Source organism: Rhipicephalus microplus, chromosome 3 (assembly GCF_043290135.1).
Source record: "Rhipicephalus microplus isolate Deutch F79 chromosome 3, USDA_Rmic, whole genome shotgun sequence".
Classification (NCBI taxonomy): Eukaryota; Metazoa; Arthropoda; class Arachnida; order Ixodida; family Ixodidae; genus Rhipicephalus; species Rhipicephalus microplus.
This window is the reverse complement of record NC_134702.1, coordinates 198859614-198874638: the sequence shown is the minus strand read 5'-3', so window position 1 is coordinate 198874638 and position 15025 is coordinate 198859614. Positions and strand designations below refer to the sequence as shown.

At 47.7% G+C, this 15025-nt stretch overlaps 3 protein-coding genes across 3 annotated transcripts in view; 1 reads left to right on the top strand and 2 right to left on the bottom strand.

Moving 5' to 3' along the window:
* Positions 1 to 15025, top strand: part of LOC142804087 (uncharacterized) — a 446442-nt gene that overhangs the window by 313230 nt on the left and 118187 nt on the right. The gene's annotated exons all lie outside the window — the stretch shown is intronic.
* The window catches only part of LOC142804086 (uncharacterized), a 446178-nt gene that overhangs the window by 315178 nt on the left and 115975 nt on the right, over positions 1 to 15025 (bottom strand). The window lies entirely within an intron of this gene.
* LOC142804085 (uncharacterized) lies at positions 9178 to 13347 on the bottom strand. The gene is made up of 6 exons (XM_075890651.1): positions 13174 to 13347; positions 12660 to 12719; positions 12529 to 12588; positions 12360 to 12464; positions 12191 to 12304; positions 9178 to 11895 (listed from the first exon to the last, which is right to left on the bottom strand). Exons 1-6 carry the CDS (start codon positions 13334 to 13336, stop codon positions 11846 to 11848), a joined length of 552 nt encoding a protein of 183 aa, XP_075746766.1. The 5' UTR covers positions 13337 to 13347; the 3' UTR covers positions 9178 to 11845.

Genomic DNA, 15025 nt, shown 5'->3' with positions numbered 1-15025 from the left:
AAGCAACACTCTCAACTGCCAGGCGAGCAGACGCTCGACAAATCAAGCGTGAAACATCACAGCTAGAGTCCGCCTGTAAGCATGTTTCGCGCTGTTCCTGTGCTGGAAGTTTATACTGATGTCGTGCGAAACGTCGAGGAGACCGTCCTCAACAGTCAAGAATGCTTGCAGCACATGCATTGCAGACTATGGAAGCCGCTTCATCAGATATACTTACTATTGCGATTGAAAGAAACGCGAACAGTAGAAAGCATTGCTTTCGACTCAGCCGAACTGCGGCATGCCTTAGCTGTGACAAGGCAGAATTTGTGCTGCAAGCCGGCGTCAGCCTAGCGTTAGAATCTGACGATATAGCGCGAGAACAGAACGACGACACAGAGACAAGAAGGACACGATCACTCGTGTCATTCGGGTTCTTCTTGTCTCTGTGTCGTCGTTCTGTTCTCGTGCTATAACTATTGTCATGTCATACCAACTAGCCCAAGCTGTCACACTTCTAATTTAGGATCTGGGTCCAACTTACGCTCATGCACTGCATGTGTATCAATTGCCAGTCCTGCCAGGCACTCGGAACACACGCGCTGTGCAAAAGCGCCAGCCAGAACAAGATATTAAAATGCTAAGGCGACGCCGGCCGAAAGCACATGTAGATTCGCCTAAAGTGACAGTCAAGGCATACCGCAGTTTGACCGAGTCAAAAGTCATTCATTCCGCGCCGTTCACGCATTGCGATAGTAGATAATTGATGATTGATTTGTGGAGTTTAACGTTCCAAAACCACTATTTGATTATGAGAGACGCCGTAGTGGAAGGCTCCGGAAATTTTGACCACCTGGGGTTCTTTAACATGCACCCAAACCTGAGTACACGGGCCTACAACATTTCCGCCTCCATCGGAAATGCAGCCGCCACAGCCGCGATTTGATCCCGCGACCTGCGGGTCAGCAGCCGAGTACCTTAGCCACTAGACCACCGTGGCGGGGCTCGCATTGCTACAGTAGGCCATTACGGTTGTACTAAACATGCGTGGTGCGTGCATCCACGCGTGAGTCGTAATACGTATATCCCATTATTAACATGCGGCCTGCGAAAGAGTACGGCAATAGCTTTGTGCCTCACACTATACACACATACTGAATGCAAATCGCTGCTGTAAAGTGAAACAGCTGGATTCACGCTTGAATAAACACAATGGGTTTACTTACTAGTACACTTTACAGGGCTCGTAGTTTTTCCTGCTGATTGGTATTATATCCTAAAGCGGTGGAGCTCGGCGTTTTTCGTTGTGGACGGATATCTGTGCAATCGCAAAATACCGCACCGGCACGATTCCCGCGATGCGCTGTGAACTTCACAAGCATTGCACAGCAATCTCTTCCTCTTGCGCGTATTGTTGTCGCATCAGATGACAGCGTAGCGGTACCCTGATGACATTTTATAAGCAGGCGCAGCGTTAACAGCTGCTTTTTTGCATTTGAAACTCCCAGAGTCACTGCATTCCATGCTATAGCGAGGCGCGCCTTGGCAGTTGCAAACAAATTATAGCGTCTCTGGGAGCGAGGGTATACCGCCGAGGGCGCCTGCAGGGGTTCGAGATAGGTGTGCTCTGGTCTATAGAGTGCTCGCGTTTTGCTAACGTAGCGTCGCTGTGCCAGTGTGCGCGCGCACCAACACTACATTGGAGTATATTGTGCCCTTCATGGTGCGCTCGCGGCCGTTTTGCTAGGTCCACATATACCAAATTTGGTGTTACGTGAAGTCAATGGATGACAAAATATATGACTAGTGCAAACATGATAATCCTGACACGCGTGCCACGTAAGAACATGACAACATATTACGCTAATAGTGTGCTCGGGGTCGTTTTGCTAGCTCCTCATATACTAAATTTGGCATCACATGTGAATAGATGACGAAGGTAAACGACACATCCAAACATGATAATCATGACACGGAAGTCATGTACGGCATTATTTACTTCCACCTCGTATAACGTTGTGCTGATTTTAGAGTGACATCAGCACCTTTATAACTCGTATTTCGCATATCATCGATTCCCACTGTACGTGGGATCTGTCATTTTTTTTTATTCATACAGTATTCTTGACCAAAGAACTGTTGGGCCAGTAGCCAGAGGCTAGTGTAGGCCCATGATCAATATTGAGCGTGAGGGTCTCTACTAGAGGCCAGCGCTGCGATCGTTTGTCACAGATAGGATGCATGCGCTCGCCTTGCTGCGTAGTAGCTGTGGAATACGGCAGCTTATCTTTTGTGACACCTCTTGCATCGTACCCCATAGCAGCACTGGTTCTTAGCCGTGATTTTACGATGCAAATCCCACACGAGAGTGCCACCGGGGAGCCGATCCATAGTCTGCTTGCCCGTATTATCAGGTCTTACCGCTGCTTCAAGCACTGACCTTCAAAACAAGGGGAAGCGCGCACGGTGTCTACTGTAAAAGCGCAGGAAATGCGGTATTATAGCAGGCAACAAACGTGGCATTCTGTGAGTGACGTCAGCGCGTAGGTGGCGCCACGGTATGTCCTCGACACCTATACATATAGCAGCTACAAAATCATGTGCATATCTAATTCTCGGGTATAAGATCTGAACGGGGAGGCAATATACATATACTCAACATCAAATAAAAGCAAAGAGTGCAGCCCACAATAACTCCGAAAAGAAAAAAAATAGTATGGCACAACACGAGATCCAATAGAAGTAAATTGGAGAAAACCACATAATACTTATTTGCATAGTCAGTATGTTAGAACGAATGCTGGTTTTAATCGTTTAAGCTTAAATTTGTTAATGCTAAACTGACCATATTTTTATGTTGACAGAGGTAGTGTTCAAGAAGACTGAGCAGCTTTACCACGTGTCTAGAGTGGTCGTAAATATAGAGGAAACTGATATTTGCTAAAATTTTGTTAATAGGGTACGGAACCCTCTAGATATGTATTAGTATGAACAGTGCACCACAGCTCGGGCGCCTTGTGCCTTTGCATCAAATACGGAACGCTGAGCCACATTGCTCGCCAGCACTCGCGCTTGTCAAGCGCGCCTCGCACACATGGATGGGGTGAGGAGAACTCTCGTTATAACAGAATTGAAACGTGAAAGTTGGGCTCGTTGGATATGCATGATATAAATGTAGTTTAAGCGCACAAACACAAGGCAACTTTCATTGTTCATCTTTGCGAGGGTATGCAAGGCTTTCTTCGCACACTTCTCACAAATGTTATTTACGTGTGTCAGGTATCCCCACCGCTGTGGTCTAGTGGCTAAGATACTCAGCCGCAGACCCGCAGGTCGCGGGATCGAATCCTGGTTGCAGCGGCTGCATTTCCGAGGGAGGCGGAAATGTTGTAGGCCCGTGTGCTCAGATTCGAGTGCACGTTGAAGAACCCCGGGCGGTCCAAATTTCCGGTGCCCTCCACTACGGCGTCTCTCATAATCATATGGTGGTTTTGGGACGTTGAACCCCACATATCAATCAATCAATTATATGTGTCAGGTACTAAACTGCCCGTAAGAGAAAGATCAAGCCGTGCATAGAGCACTCGTCACTTTTGTGGGGAGAGGGGGAGTGGGTATTATTGGGAACCAACGTGCAAAGATAATTTGTTTACTCCGTTCAGTATCTGTTGGGATAATGGATTTGTTTGTACGCTAACTTATGCCGCAGTTTTTTATTCACAGGTTTACATCACATTGGCTTTGGCTAACTAAAGGTGGACGTAGAGAATGCTCTGTGGCTTTACACTTCGATAGAACCTTTACTCAGGCCTACATGACTCATTTGAGCGTAATATTACAGCAGTAGTTATTAAGGGTACAGCAAAACACGTTTCTCCCCAGTGATTCCTTTGCTTGGCGATGTAAACGCGACATGCGCAGGTGTAAGAAACCGAGCGAAGTTACGAAAAAAAATGGCAGCATATCCACGGAATGAATGTTGGAGAGTGGGGCGAAGCATTCGTCCGTCCATGCGTCCGTCTGTGTGATCATCCATGCGTCTGTTCGGACGCCCGTCCCTGCGTTCGTTCATGCATCCGCCCCTGCGTCCGTTCATGCGTCTATCCATGCATCCGTCTGTGTGTCCGTTCGTCCATCTATTCAACACTCCAAGTCCCACCATCTCACATCTTTTTATCATATAATCCGCATATAGAAGCACCGCCATTCAGTGGACATTCCAAGGACTAAACGAGAGGTGGCACACGCGCACTTTCTTACGGCTTGCACTTCGGGTCTACTTCCCACCTTCAACCACCTTGAGTTCTCGGTATACACTAGTTCACTGTATTCATGGCACTGCGGCCCAATGCTCGCTAAACCTTTCTAAAACCAAGGAGGTTACGCCCAGAGAGTATAACGTAGCAACCTTTTCCTGTCAGATAGTGCTCAATGTACATGCCTGTGGCTGCTAATGCGAAATGAGAGACCGGAGGATTCAGCTTTTAATTTCTTACGGTTTGCGCTTCGTATCTGCTTGCCCCTTTTACCACCTGGAATTCATTCATGGTAAATACTAGTTCATTGTATTCATGGCCCTGCTGCTCAACGCTCGCTAAACCTTTCTAAAACTAAGGAGGTTACACCCAGCGAGTGTAATGTAGCAACCCTTTCTTGTCCGATAGTGCTCAATGTACATACTAATGGCTGCTAATGGGGATCGCAGCGTGCGAGTTGACTAAAAGCCGAATGCTCCTGTCTCTCTGTGGGCAACTGTGGGCGCAGGTTAGCCAGATGAGGACAGAGGACGTTCGATGACAACGAGAGACTTTATATACACGAAGACGGACAAGGGGATACACACAACATAAACTCACATATATATACACGAGTTCACGGTCCTACGCGGAAGGGAGTTAACGTTCTGGTTTGTCCACTCACATTCTACTCTTGGGGCGTGAACGTTGCGCTTGACCTTGAGCTCTCTGGTAGTCAGAACGCGGTGTGCCTTGCGCTTGCGGAGTTCGTACCGAGGCGGGGCCCGGTCTAGAAGATAACCGCCAGGGGCATCCCAGTACGGTGGTCAACGCCTGGGCTTGTCTGTGCACCACCGAGAACAGCGTATCGCTGACTGCCGCGAACAGACCTGGGACAGCGTCTCGCTCCGAGGCCAGAACAGCAGCTGAGACCTGGGACAGCGTCTCGCTCCGAGACCAGAACAGCAGCTGGCCGTGACGAATGCCGCTTCAGACCAACGTGGGAGCGAGGTGGGGCGATGCCCAGTCCAGAACGCACCCGAGGACTTCAACGCCGGGACGAGGCCCGGGCACGGAGGGTCAGAACGAGCAGCCGGGGCGTGGCCCGAACTTGTCCTTGCTCTCTGCTCTCTGGGGTTAGGTGGGCTGTCCCCGTGGCTCGGGAGCTTTTTCACGTGGTACGCGCACGAGCACGCGCATAGGCGCGCTCATAATTTTAGTGCTATCACCATCATAATGATTCCCGCGCACCTTGAAATACTAAATCGGCCCCGCACACCGATTTTCTACGTCAAATCATGACGCACACTCTCCAGGGCAGCGTTTTTTTACCACATCTTCCCCCCAGTTCAAGAACAGCGAAACGGTGGGGTAAAAAGTATAGGCAAGTTCATAGAGTAGGCAACGTATTACCCGCGTCATGAGTTCTTTGTGTAAACACACACACACACACAAAATATATTTACACGGAAAAGGCAACTATTAATAGATCATCTCTAACATGGTCTGTCAAATGCAGTTCTATGCGAAATCTCTCACTTAGTTAGACGTCTCTCGCCGTTTTTTGATTGGGCTTGGACGCCGATCGCTCGCATGACATGTCGTCTGTCCCGTTGACGTCTTCAACATGAGTTAGCCCACGCCATCTCACGGCCTTCTGCCGCCGTAGCAGCAGGAGGGTAGCGGTCGCTTGGAAGCTCCGCCCTCGAGCAACAGCTCTCAGCCGCCGCGTTCATCCCAGTAGCACGCCTGGGTCGTGCCAGCCACCCGGAACGGCAGCAGGACCAGCGGCCAACAGCAAACGGGAACTCGTAACCACTCGGGACGGCAGCCGAAACAGCGGAACCTCGCCTGGTTCCTGGGCCAGTCACCCAGCCGGAGTCGAGGCCTCATTCACCGGTTGCGCAGCTGTCAGCAACGGCAGCCGGAACAGCAGCGGATCGCCTGGTTCTTGGGCCAGTCACCCAGCCGGAATCCAGGACAGTACAAAACCAAGAGGACGTCTCCTAGTTCCCCGGACCGGTCGTCCAGCCAAGAACCGTCTGTCCTTGCCCGCTTCGCTGCTTCGAACGCTGTCACGTGCTTCCCGGTGTTGAAGTGTTGAAGAATATAGGAATGCCTTCAGCTTGGTACCTTTGTTGTTGTTATGCATCTAGTTCGAAGTCCATTGTCGTGTCGCAGTTCAGTTCGGAATCGGTCAACCAGGTTTGTACCCTTCCTCCTTTTCTTCCACGTACTAGCGCAGAACCAGAGTTCTTTCTTCCTATGTGCTTCTGTGTACCGCGGTGGCTTCTCGATGTTCATATAGATGGAGCAGTATTCAATCCAAACAATTGGGTCCGAGCGCAAAGCTACGCAGTCCAAAGCACGCCACATCTTTCGGTTGTCTTGAAGTTGGTGTGCCTCCACACGGTACGGAGTACCATGTTGTGGGCTCACAGCGTTCCTAGCCCTACTACTACTCTGGCAGTTCCGGCCCCTCTTGCTCGAATTATGATCATATTGTGGCTCTATTTTAGGGTTTTTCATTGCCATTCGCTTTTCGTTGGGCTCCGAAGCAAGAGTCTCAGATACGCATGACGTGCTCTTTCTTTGGCCGACAGGTGTCATCTGACGACGGCAGAAACCATGCTGCTCCATACTTCTGTCACCTTCAATGTCATCACGTATCTGCTTACCACATTCACTTGCAGATCGTGTACACAGAGCTACATCATCATGTTCTCCGACATACACTTTTTCGAGTGTGTCTGACAGACTTGCGTCAACATTATGGATAACTATCTCATCCTTGAGATTATTGACTTGGTTCTCTTCATTAACCTCCTTAAGCGCTACCCTATTTGCAATCTCTCGGATTTCCAAAATAGCTGTGCTGATCTCAGACAACAGCTTCTCTCCTTCCTGTCGCAAACGCACACGCTCATTGTCATTTTTGCACATGTACCGCAGTTCGAAATCAATTCTCTTTTGTTCCTCATCAAGGTCTTCTTGCAACATTCGCTCTAAGTCGGCGCAAGACCACCCGACCTCCTCTCCAATACAAAGCAGTCTTTGCACGTTTACAGGCATCCTGTGTGCGACCAATTCTCGCCTGAAAGATGTTGAGTGCCGATCCTGGCAGGCTCGCCAAAATTTGTGGGCAACTGTGGGCGCAGGTTAGCCAGATGAGGACAGAGGACGTTCGATGACAACGAGAGACTTTATATACACGAAGACGGACAAGGGGATATACACAACATAAACTCACATATATATACACGAGTTCACGGTCCTACGCGGAAGGGAGTTAACGTTCTGGTTTGTCCACTCACATTCTACTCTTGGGGCGTGAACGTTGCGCTTGACCTTGAGCTTTCTGGTAGTCAGAACGCGGTGTGCCTTGCGCTTGCGGAGTTCGTACCAAGGCGGGGCCCGGTCTAGAAGATAACCGCCAGGGGCATCCCAGTACGGTGGTCAACGCCTGGGCTTGTCTGTGCACCACCGAGAACAGCGTATCGCTGACTGCCGCGAACAGACCTGGGACAGCGTCTCGCTCCGAGGCCAGAACAGCAGCTGAGACCTGGGACAGCGTCTCGCTCCGAGACCAGAACAGCAGCTGGCCGTGACGAATGCCGCTTCAGACCAACGTGGGAGCGAGGTGGGGCGATGCCCAGTCCAGAACGCACCCGAGGACTTCAACGCCGGGACGAGGCCCGGGCACGGAGGGTCAGAACGAGCAGCCGGGGCGTGGCCCGAACTTGTCCTTGCTCTCTGCTCTCTGGGGTTAGGTGGGCTGTCCCCGTGGCTCGGGAGCTTTTTCACGTGGTACGCATAGAGAAATAAAAAAAGGTGAAGAGTGGACACTCCCGTAGACCCCAGCGGCCCAATCGACTCTAGCACACCTAGTGGTTGATGAGAGCAAGTGGCGTGCGCTTCCGGTTTCGGTTTCACTGGCGCAAATTTTGAATTACTTTGCATAACCGACGTTTGGCTATGACGAAAGTTCATGATTTCAGACCACTATTCATCGCCCAAATGGATAGTTTTTGTAGGTCGTTTTGATTTAGCGATTCCCTGTTTTGTTTTGTTCAGTGGTTCGTGCGAATCGGTCGTGACGTAATTTTTATTTCGATTAAGTTATAATAAAAAGAGATGCAGGTAATGATAATTCACTACGGTTTTATTCATCGCGCTTGTGTTTTTCTTTTGGAACAAGTGATCAATGTATATATCAGTCAAAGAAACAGAGCATCCGCAATGTTTTATTCAAAGGCAAGGTAGAGTATGAGAATATCAAAAGCACAATATGACAAAGGTAGACAACAAATGCATCTCGCCTTACAAATAAATTGTAACAAATATTGTAACAAATACATAGAGAACACAGACAACGCACACATCGCTAGAGTTGGCAGAAGCCGAGAAGCTGGTGAAGTATGACACACCGGGCCAGTGGGTAAGTAAGGATCTATGGCAAAAACACAGCGCACAATGCTGATGAAGAAGGAAGAAGTGACGTATACACAGCAATGAAGTCGCGAATCACGCCTGGGGTTAACCGAAATAATGCATAGAAAAAAAGAGCGCACAGAAACCACACGACACAATATAGCAGAAAGGCAAAGCTGCAGTGTGCTGGCTGTGCTTAAGAACAGCAAGCCCAAAATGAAAAAAAAGCAGACTTGATGCCTGCTTGTCCTCAGAAAGGTAGGGCTTTGCTGCTTGCTCACTACGTGAAAGACAAACTTTATGCTACAACACTGGCAGGTCTTGTGGCTCTTCTTATGCATCGCCTTCATCAAAAACTTAAGATCCCAAGCGATTTGCGTCTGGGTGTTGCTGTGACGCTTGCGAGCTAAATTAGATTGTAGTCATCACTTATCCAGAATTGTGGACCTTAATTGGTGTTACGAGAGCGGTATAACAGGGCTATTAAATAGCAGAAGAAAACCACTATGGCTCATGATTTTTCACAAAGGCTCTACATCGTACGTTATCACTCACAAGCTATATAAAAATAACATGGCAGCGTCCGCAGCCCCATCAAACGCTACAAGTTTGGGTATTCTTTTGAAAATTTTTATGGGCGAGATGAGGGGGTTGATGAGAAGCTATAATACAAAAAGCGTGATAACGTGAACTGTGCCCACTTCATACTGTGCTCCTTACCCGCTCGAAGACATTTCAACAGGCGGTTTTGTTGTCGATATATTACTTGAGCTGGAGAGATAAAGCATACACAGGGACCAAGCGACCCACAGTAAAGTGTACAGTTCGCGCGCATTTGCTACAAAAATACAGACAGGATACCCAACATTCTTTTTAAGGTTATGCAAATCACTTCGAGCGAATACACAGTGTCCCTACTACTCATAGCGGATAACCAAAACAATGTATGCAACGAAGGAGTGGTAAGTCCAGTTGAACTGAATATAAGCATATAAGACCATAATGAAGTCTGCTGTAACGAAGTAATAACATAACAAAGCTATTGCAGGATTCGGCTCCACTCGAATACTTTAGTGTAAACCCGCCGCTAATTGCTAACCTTTGAACTTGTCAAGCTGTATGCCCGAGATATTAGACTGGAACCTAACCCTATCTAAGTTTCGGTTCACAAAACGCACATGCCAACATAAACGAACCCGGCAAAACATTTTCAGAAACTTCGCGCGACACCCAGCAGAGCAGAAATGAAAATCGCCAACACTTAACAGATGGTGATACAAAACATCGCACACTTTCAGGTGATGTGCAGTGGCCTCAATTATGGCAAGAAAGTGAGATTCAAGTTGTTGTACGTATGCAAAAGCTGCTTCTGATGGCACAGTGAGATTCCCAAAAAGTTTGCTGGGGACGTGTTATGCTTTGAGCATTGTGAAATACTGGTGGGTACCCTTAAGCGTCTCACTGTCGTCTTTCAGTAACTGTGGGCAACTGCAACCGTCACATGCATTCCGAAGGAAGTGTTTCATGAGAAAACCAGCTACATAATATGCAGCGGAGTCATCGATAATATGGGAGTGAATGTTTGTCGCAAGTTCACAGAGATCGTCTAGAGCGGGAAAGTCGTCAGGCTGTGGCTGTGCACACTCATTATCCACAAGAGACGCACTGGTGAGGGAGAATGGCGAGAGCTGCTCCTGGAGGAGGTCACATTCATCATCCTCGACATTTCCGTATTCTGACAGCTTGAAGAGTTTTCTTATGCAGATGTGCTTCAGGCCACAAATAAATTGTGCTACATTGGGGTTGGTGTTGCAGCCCCGTTTTTGCCTAATGTGGCCAAATATGTTCTCTAGAGGATCCTGTTGAAGCCTGCGTGTTAACAGGTATTCAAAATTGTAATTTTTGGAGAGGTCGTCCCATAGTTGACAAATTGCCTGAATTGTAGTTTGCCAACCTACGATGGTTTGTGGTTGACGGCTGCCAACAAACTGCCATGATGCAATCCAGGGAAGCTGGCCTCGAAGGAAGTCAATCAGCTCTGAATCATTTTTCATGATTGCATGCCGCAGCTTTTGCGAAGTTCTTTTTTTACTCGAGCTGTTCAAGGCATCGAAAATCCTGTCCATACGATCACAAAATTGAGCTGTAGTGATGGCCGAGGCAGGCAGCACCTTCGCATACACCATTGCCGTGATAGCAATCGAAACTGATGCACTGAGGACCTGAGTTGCTCTGCTGACCTTCATATTAGAAAAAGGTTTCTGATGAACGTGCCGTTCAGTCAACTTTGGAGCCAATCGCAACCGCAACTCATGTGAGGATTGGTAAAGGCTTACAATGTGCGACCAGTTAACGATGTCATCCCCAATGTATAACTTGTGTGCTTGGACATTATTGCGCGTTGTTTTAATTAAATGCGGAACATCAAAAATGTAAGATACCCGCTCACCATTAACTTCAAAAAAAGGCTTTGCTACAGTCACTCTTAGTTGGTTAGCGAGACTTACATTTGAACTGCCCTGGTCACAAATGACTGATTTCACTGCAATATTAATGCTCCTAAGCTCCAAAATGAGTGACACCAGCAAGTTATGCATAACAGATGACGGTGTTGATGTGTGCCCTATAGTAGAAGCAACCGGTTGAACCCACTTTCTCGAAACGCCAACAAGAAAAACCAGTGCTCAATCAGCGATGGTTGAAGTGCGATGAGTGCCATCATCTGTAAAACCCTGGACAACGTCTCTTGCAGCATCATAGTACAAATTCTTTTTGAGTGCTATTTCGTCGAAAACTAAAGCGCACACTCGGTCCCGTTCATTCCAAGCTTGAGTATTTGTTGCAATGGAAGAAAGGATTCCTGGAATTATGCCTGGAGTCATCTTTACATTAGCTAGCCACCTCCTTAATGAACGCCGGGAGGGCAAAGAAAAATATGGAGCCAGAAATCGGTATGCTCGCGGACCTCGGAAGTTTAAGTGAAGAGCGAATTTCTTGAACCACACGGGAAACCGCTTGCCCTTGCGTTTGGGCCTCAAGCAAACATGTGCAGAAAGAAGTTTAAAAACCTCCTCGGTGACGTGCGGTCGGATAACTTCAAGGGCCTTCGAAGTCGATGATGGTGCTTGGTGAGGCTGTCTCTGCAGTCTTTTGATAGTTTTCCGCTGTGCTGCTACTTTGGCTTGCAGATGTTTAATGGTTTACTTGTACTTCATTGATGGAGACATTGTCGCTGGCACACAGGAACGCACTGCAATAAACAAAAAAAATTGATGTAAAAGCGAAGAACAACTAATCCCATACGAGCACTTTCCTCGGTCTTTCAGACCCAAGGTGCACAACTTTCTGTGGTACAAAGTTTCCGATTCCACTACCTAAAAACAAACCATTCACAATGTTGACAATGCACAAAAAAATGAAAATCACTGAGAGCCCACCCTTACATTTTGTAAGTGCACACGTAGTGTACTTTTGAGGATAGTTTCCTCAGAGTGTCCTAAACATAAAATAGCACATTAAAACTGCTGCAATAAAAGCATAGTCACCATTTTCTCTAGGGCACTCAGGCGTGGAGCTGTTGGCGGAGACGTCTTCTGGAGGGTCTTGTGAAGCTTGTTCAGTGCCTCGGACAGTGCTGTCGGAACAATCTTGCGAGCGGCCTGCGGAAGTCTCTATATCAATCCACTCTGGTGTTGAAGTGAACATACAACTTACCGGTCACACAAGTTCCTTTTGTGACAGATGAACGACTGGTTAAGGTTTTCTCCGGCAAGACGAAATCAGCAGAAATTCTTTCACCAGCTACAAGGGAGCTGCCACCTGCAGAGGTTTGGTCAACAGTCAATTTGGGTAAAAAAAAAAGAAATCGCGACACTGAACGAACCCTGTTCATCGGGGCACCTCAATGTGTGGGAGCCGCTTTTTGAAGCCTCTATCGCAGGTCCTGAAGAAATGAAATTACGACAATGTGTCAGTAAGAGGCTTAAAATAACACAAACTGAAGCTCATCCGCACCTTGCAGTGCAGCTTCTGCAGCCATGTCACAGTCACTACTTGAAGCGACGCTCAGAGAACCTGCATATATGTGCAGTTGGTACAAGTTACAAAGCTCGTAGCATGGGGAAACTTAAACAGCTCTTTCAAACGCATAAATTGGTCGAACGTGGAAGAAAAGAGAAGGCACCAACTAGGAAACAAGTAATTTGTGATTTTTGGAATTATCAACAGTGGCAGCTTTCACTGATGAAAGGTATACGTACATGTGCACTCAGGCTTGAAGATAACGTGAAATAGCCCTTTAAAGTCTTTCAAAACAAGTTGCGCAGGTCCAGAGCATCAAAAAATGACAGAAATGTAAAGCTGCTGTTAGGAAGGTAATAGCCCACAATTCACAGAATTTAAGACTTTCCAAGTGTTACTTCTGTAGTGAGGTTTCTCCATCGGCTACAAAGATCACGGTTAACTGTCGCCACTGATTCAATACAAGTGGCTGCTATTGCACATATTTGAGTTTCAGTCAATCACTTACATGGTGCAGCTGGTTGCACACTGGGAACAGCCATTCTTGTAAGCCTTGTGTGCCCAGGGTCCATGAAACTTTGAGCAGTAAAATGGTCGCTACAAACCCTGTACGTTGCGTACAATAGGCTGGCCGGCTTACTCAGGAGATCATCGCGTCCAGCATACTGCATCCATGCTTTCATCCTGCATTGGCAATGAACTATCAGCTGAAAGGGGAAGTGCTTGAATACTGATTTTTTATTGTTACCCTCACTTAGCAAGTACGAACAGTAAGCCTACAGACATGCAAACCATACAAAAGCTTTAACACACCTGCCGTCCCGTGGTACGCGGAAGAAACTCGTCCCAGGCTTCTTGTGGGTTCTGCCATTGTTGAAGCACCACGATACACAGCAGTAGCTGCCGTAGCTTGGACCGCCGGACGGCATGGCGTCAGCGCGGTCTGAAAATGTTAGTAAGTGGATGCTTCGCTGTCAAATTACGAAAAAGATATGTGCACGTCATAAGTGTACCAGCAAACCCCTTTGAATGATTAGCTAATCGATTCACAATACAAAACCAGTGATACATCTCTGACCCATAAAACTCTGACTTACAAAGATATACGTCAAGACCACGTTCAAAGATCTTCAGAAGTTTCCAGGCCGCTATCCCTTGTAATGCAATGGTATCGCGGCCTGGAAACTTTAGAACACCTTCGTGCGTACGCAGTATCAGCAGTACACTGGGAAAAAAAATCGTAGTTGAAATTTGTGCGGTAAAATTATATTGGAAACGTCAAAAAATTTGTCGGCAGCTTGCACTAATGGCACAAGGCTAGCGAAGAAACGAAGATGATGGCCACTTGGCTAGTCCAGATTTGCCTCCGGCACACCAAGAATTATTCGTGTTCCGAGCCTTCGGGAAACGCGTCGTGAAGCATGCGAGGCCCAGCGAACGATTCTCAATATTTTGCACCGAGCCACAGAGCCTATGACCTAGCTGCCCAGCTATGCTCAGCGCACAGACGCTCGCGTCCGTGGCAGACGCAGCACGCGTCGCCTCGGCTTGACGCCGTGCCGCCTTTGCTATACTGCATACGTTGCACAATGTTCCCGTCTAGCCGCCGCATAGAGCCACAAACTTTCTTTTTAGCGAACCTCCCAGTCCTTAAAAGCTTCAGAAAAAGGTTACAACTGCGTGAATGAGACGCCACGTAAGAAACAAACTCGCACACACGAAGCGCAACGTGTGTATGTGCATCTTTCTATGTTTGTTGCATGGTGTCTTATTCGCGCAGGCGTAACCGTTTTCTGAAAAAATGACCCAACAAGCCCAACAACATGTCATTCAACAAGCTTCGCTTGAAAACGTGCCTCACCTGTTATCTCACGCACGAAAACGCCGACGCAGCCGACGTTGACGAAAGCTTCTCGCTGTCAGTCATGCATGGGCTTGTCACTGGGTAGATGGTGTTTATGACAGTACGGCTGAAGAAAAATAATTGCGTAAGGTGTGTTGAATAAATCGTTTTTATGTATAAAGTACATACCAAATTTGGGCGTATAATTATTAATTTGTGAAAACAATTCTGTTGCATTGATTATAACTGTGTTTTTTTGCGTTTGCGCCCTCTGACGTGTGGTGGGAGCACTAGTTCATTACGTAGTCGTGACGCACTTCCTGAGGCCAGGTTTTGCGGAGTGTCCGCTCTTGTCTTCTTCTTTCTCTATGTGGTACGCGCACGAGCACGCGCATAGGCGCGCTCATAATTTTAGTGCTATCACCATCATAATGATTCCCGCGCACCTTGAAATACTAAATCGGCCCCGCACACCGATTTTCTACGTCAAATCATGACGCACACTCTCCAGGGCAGC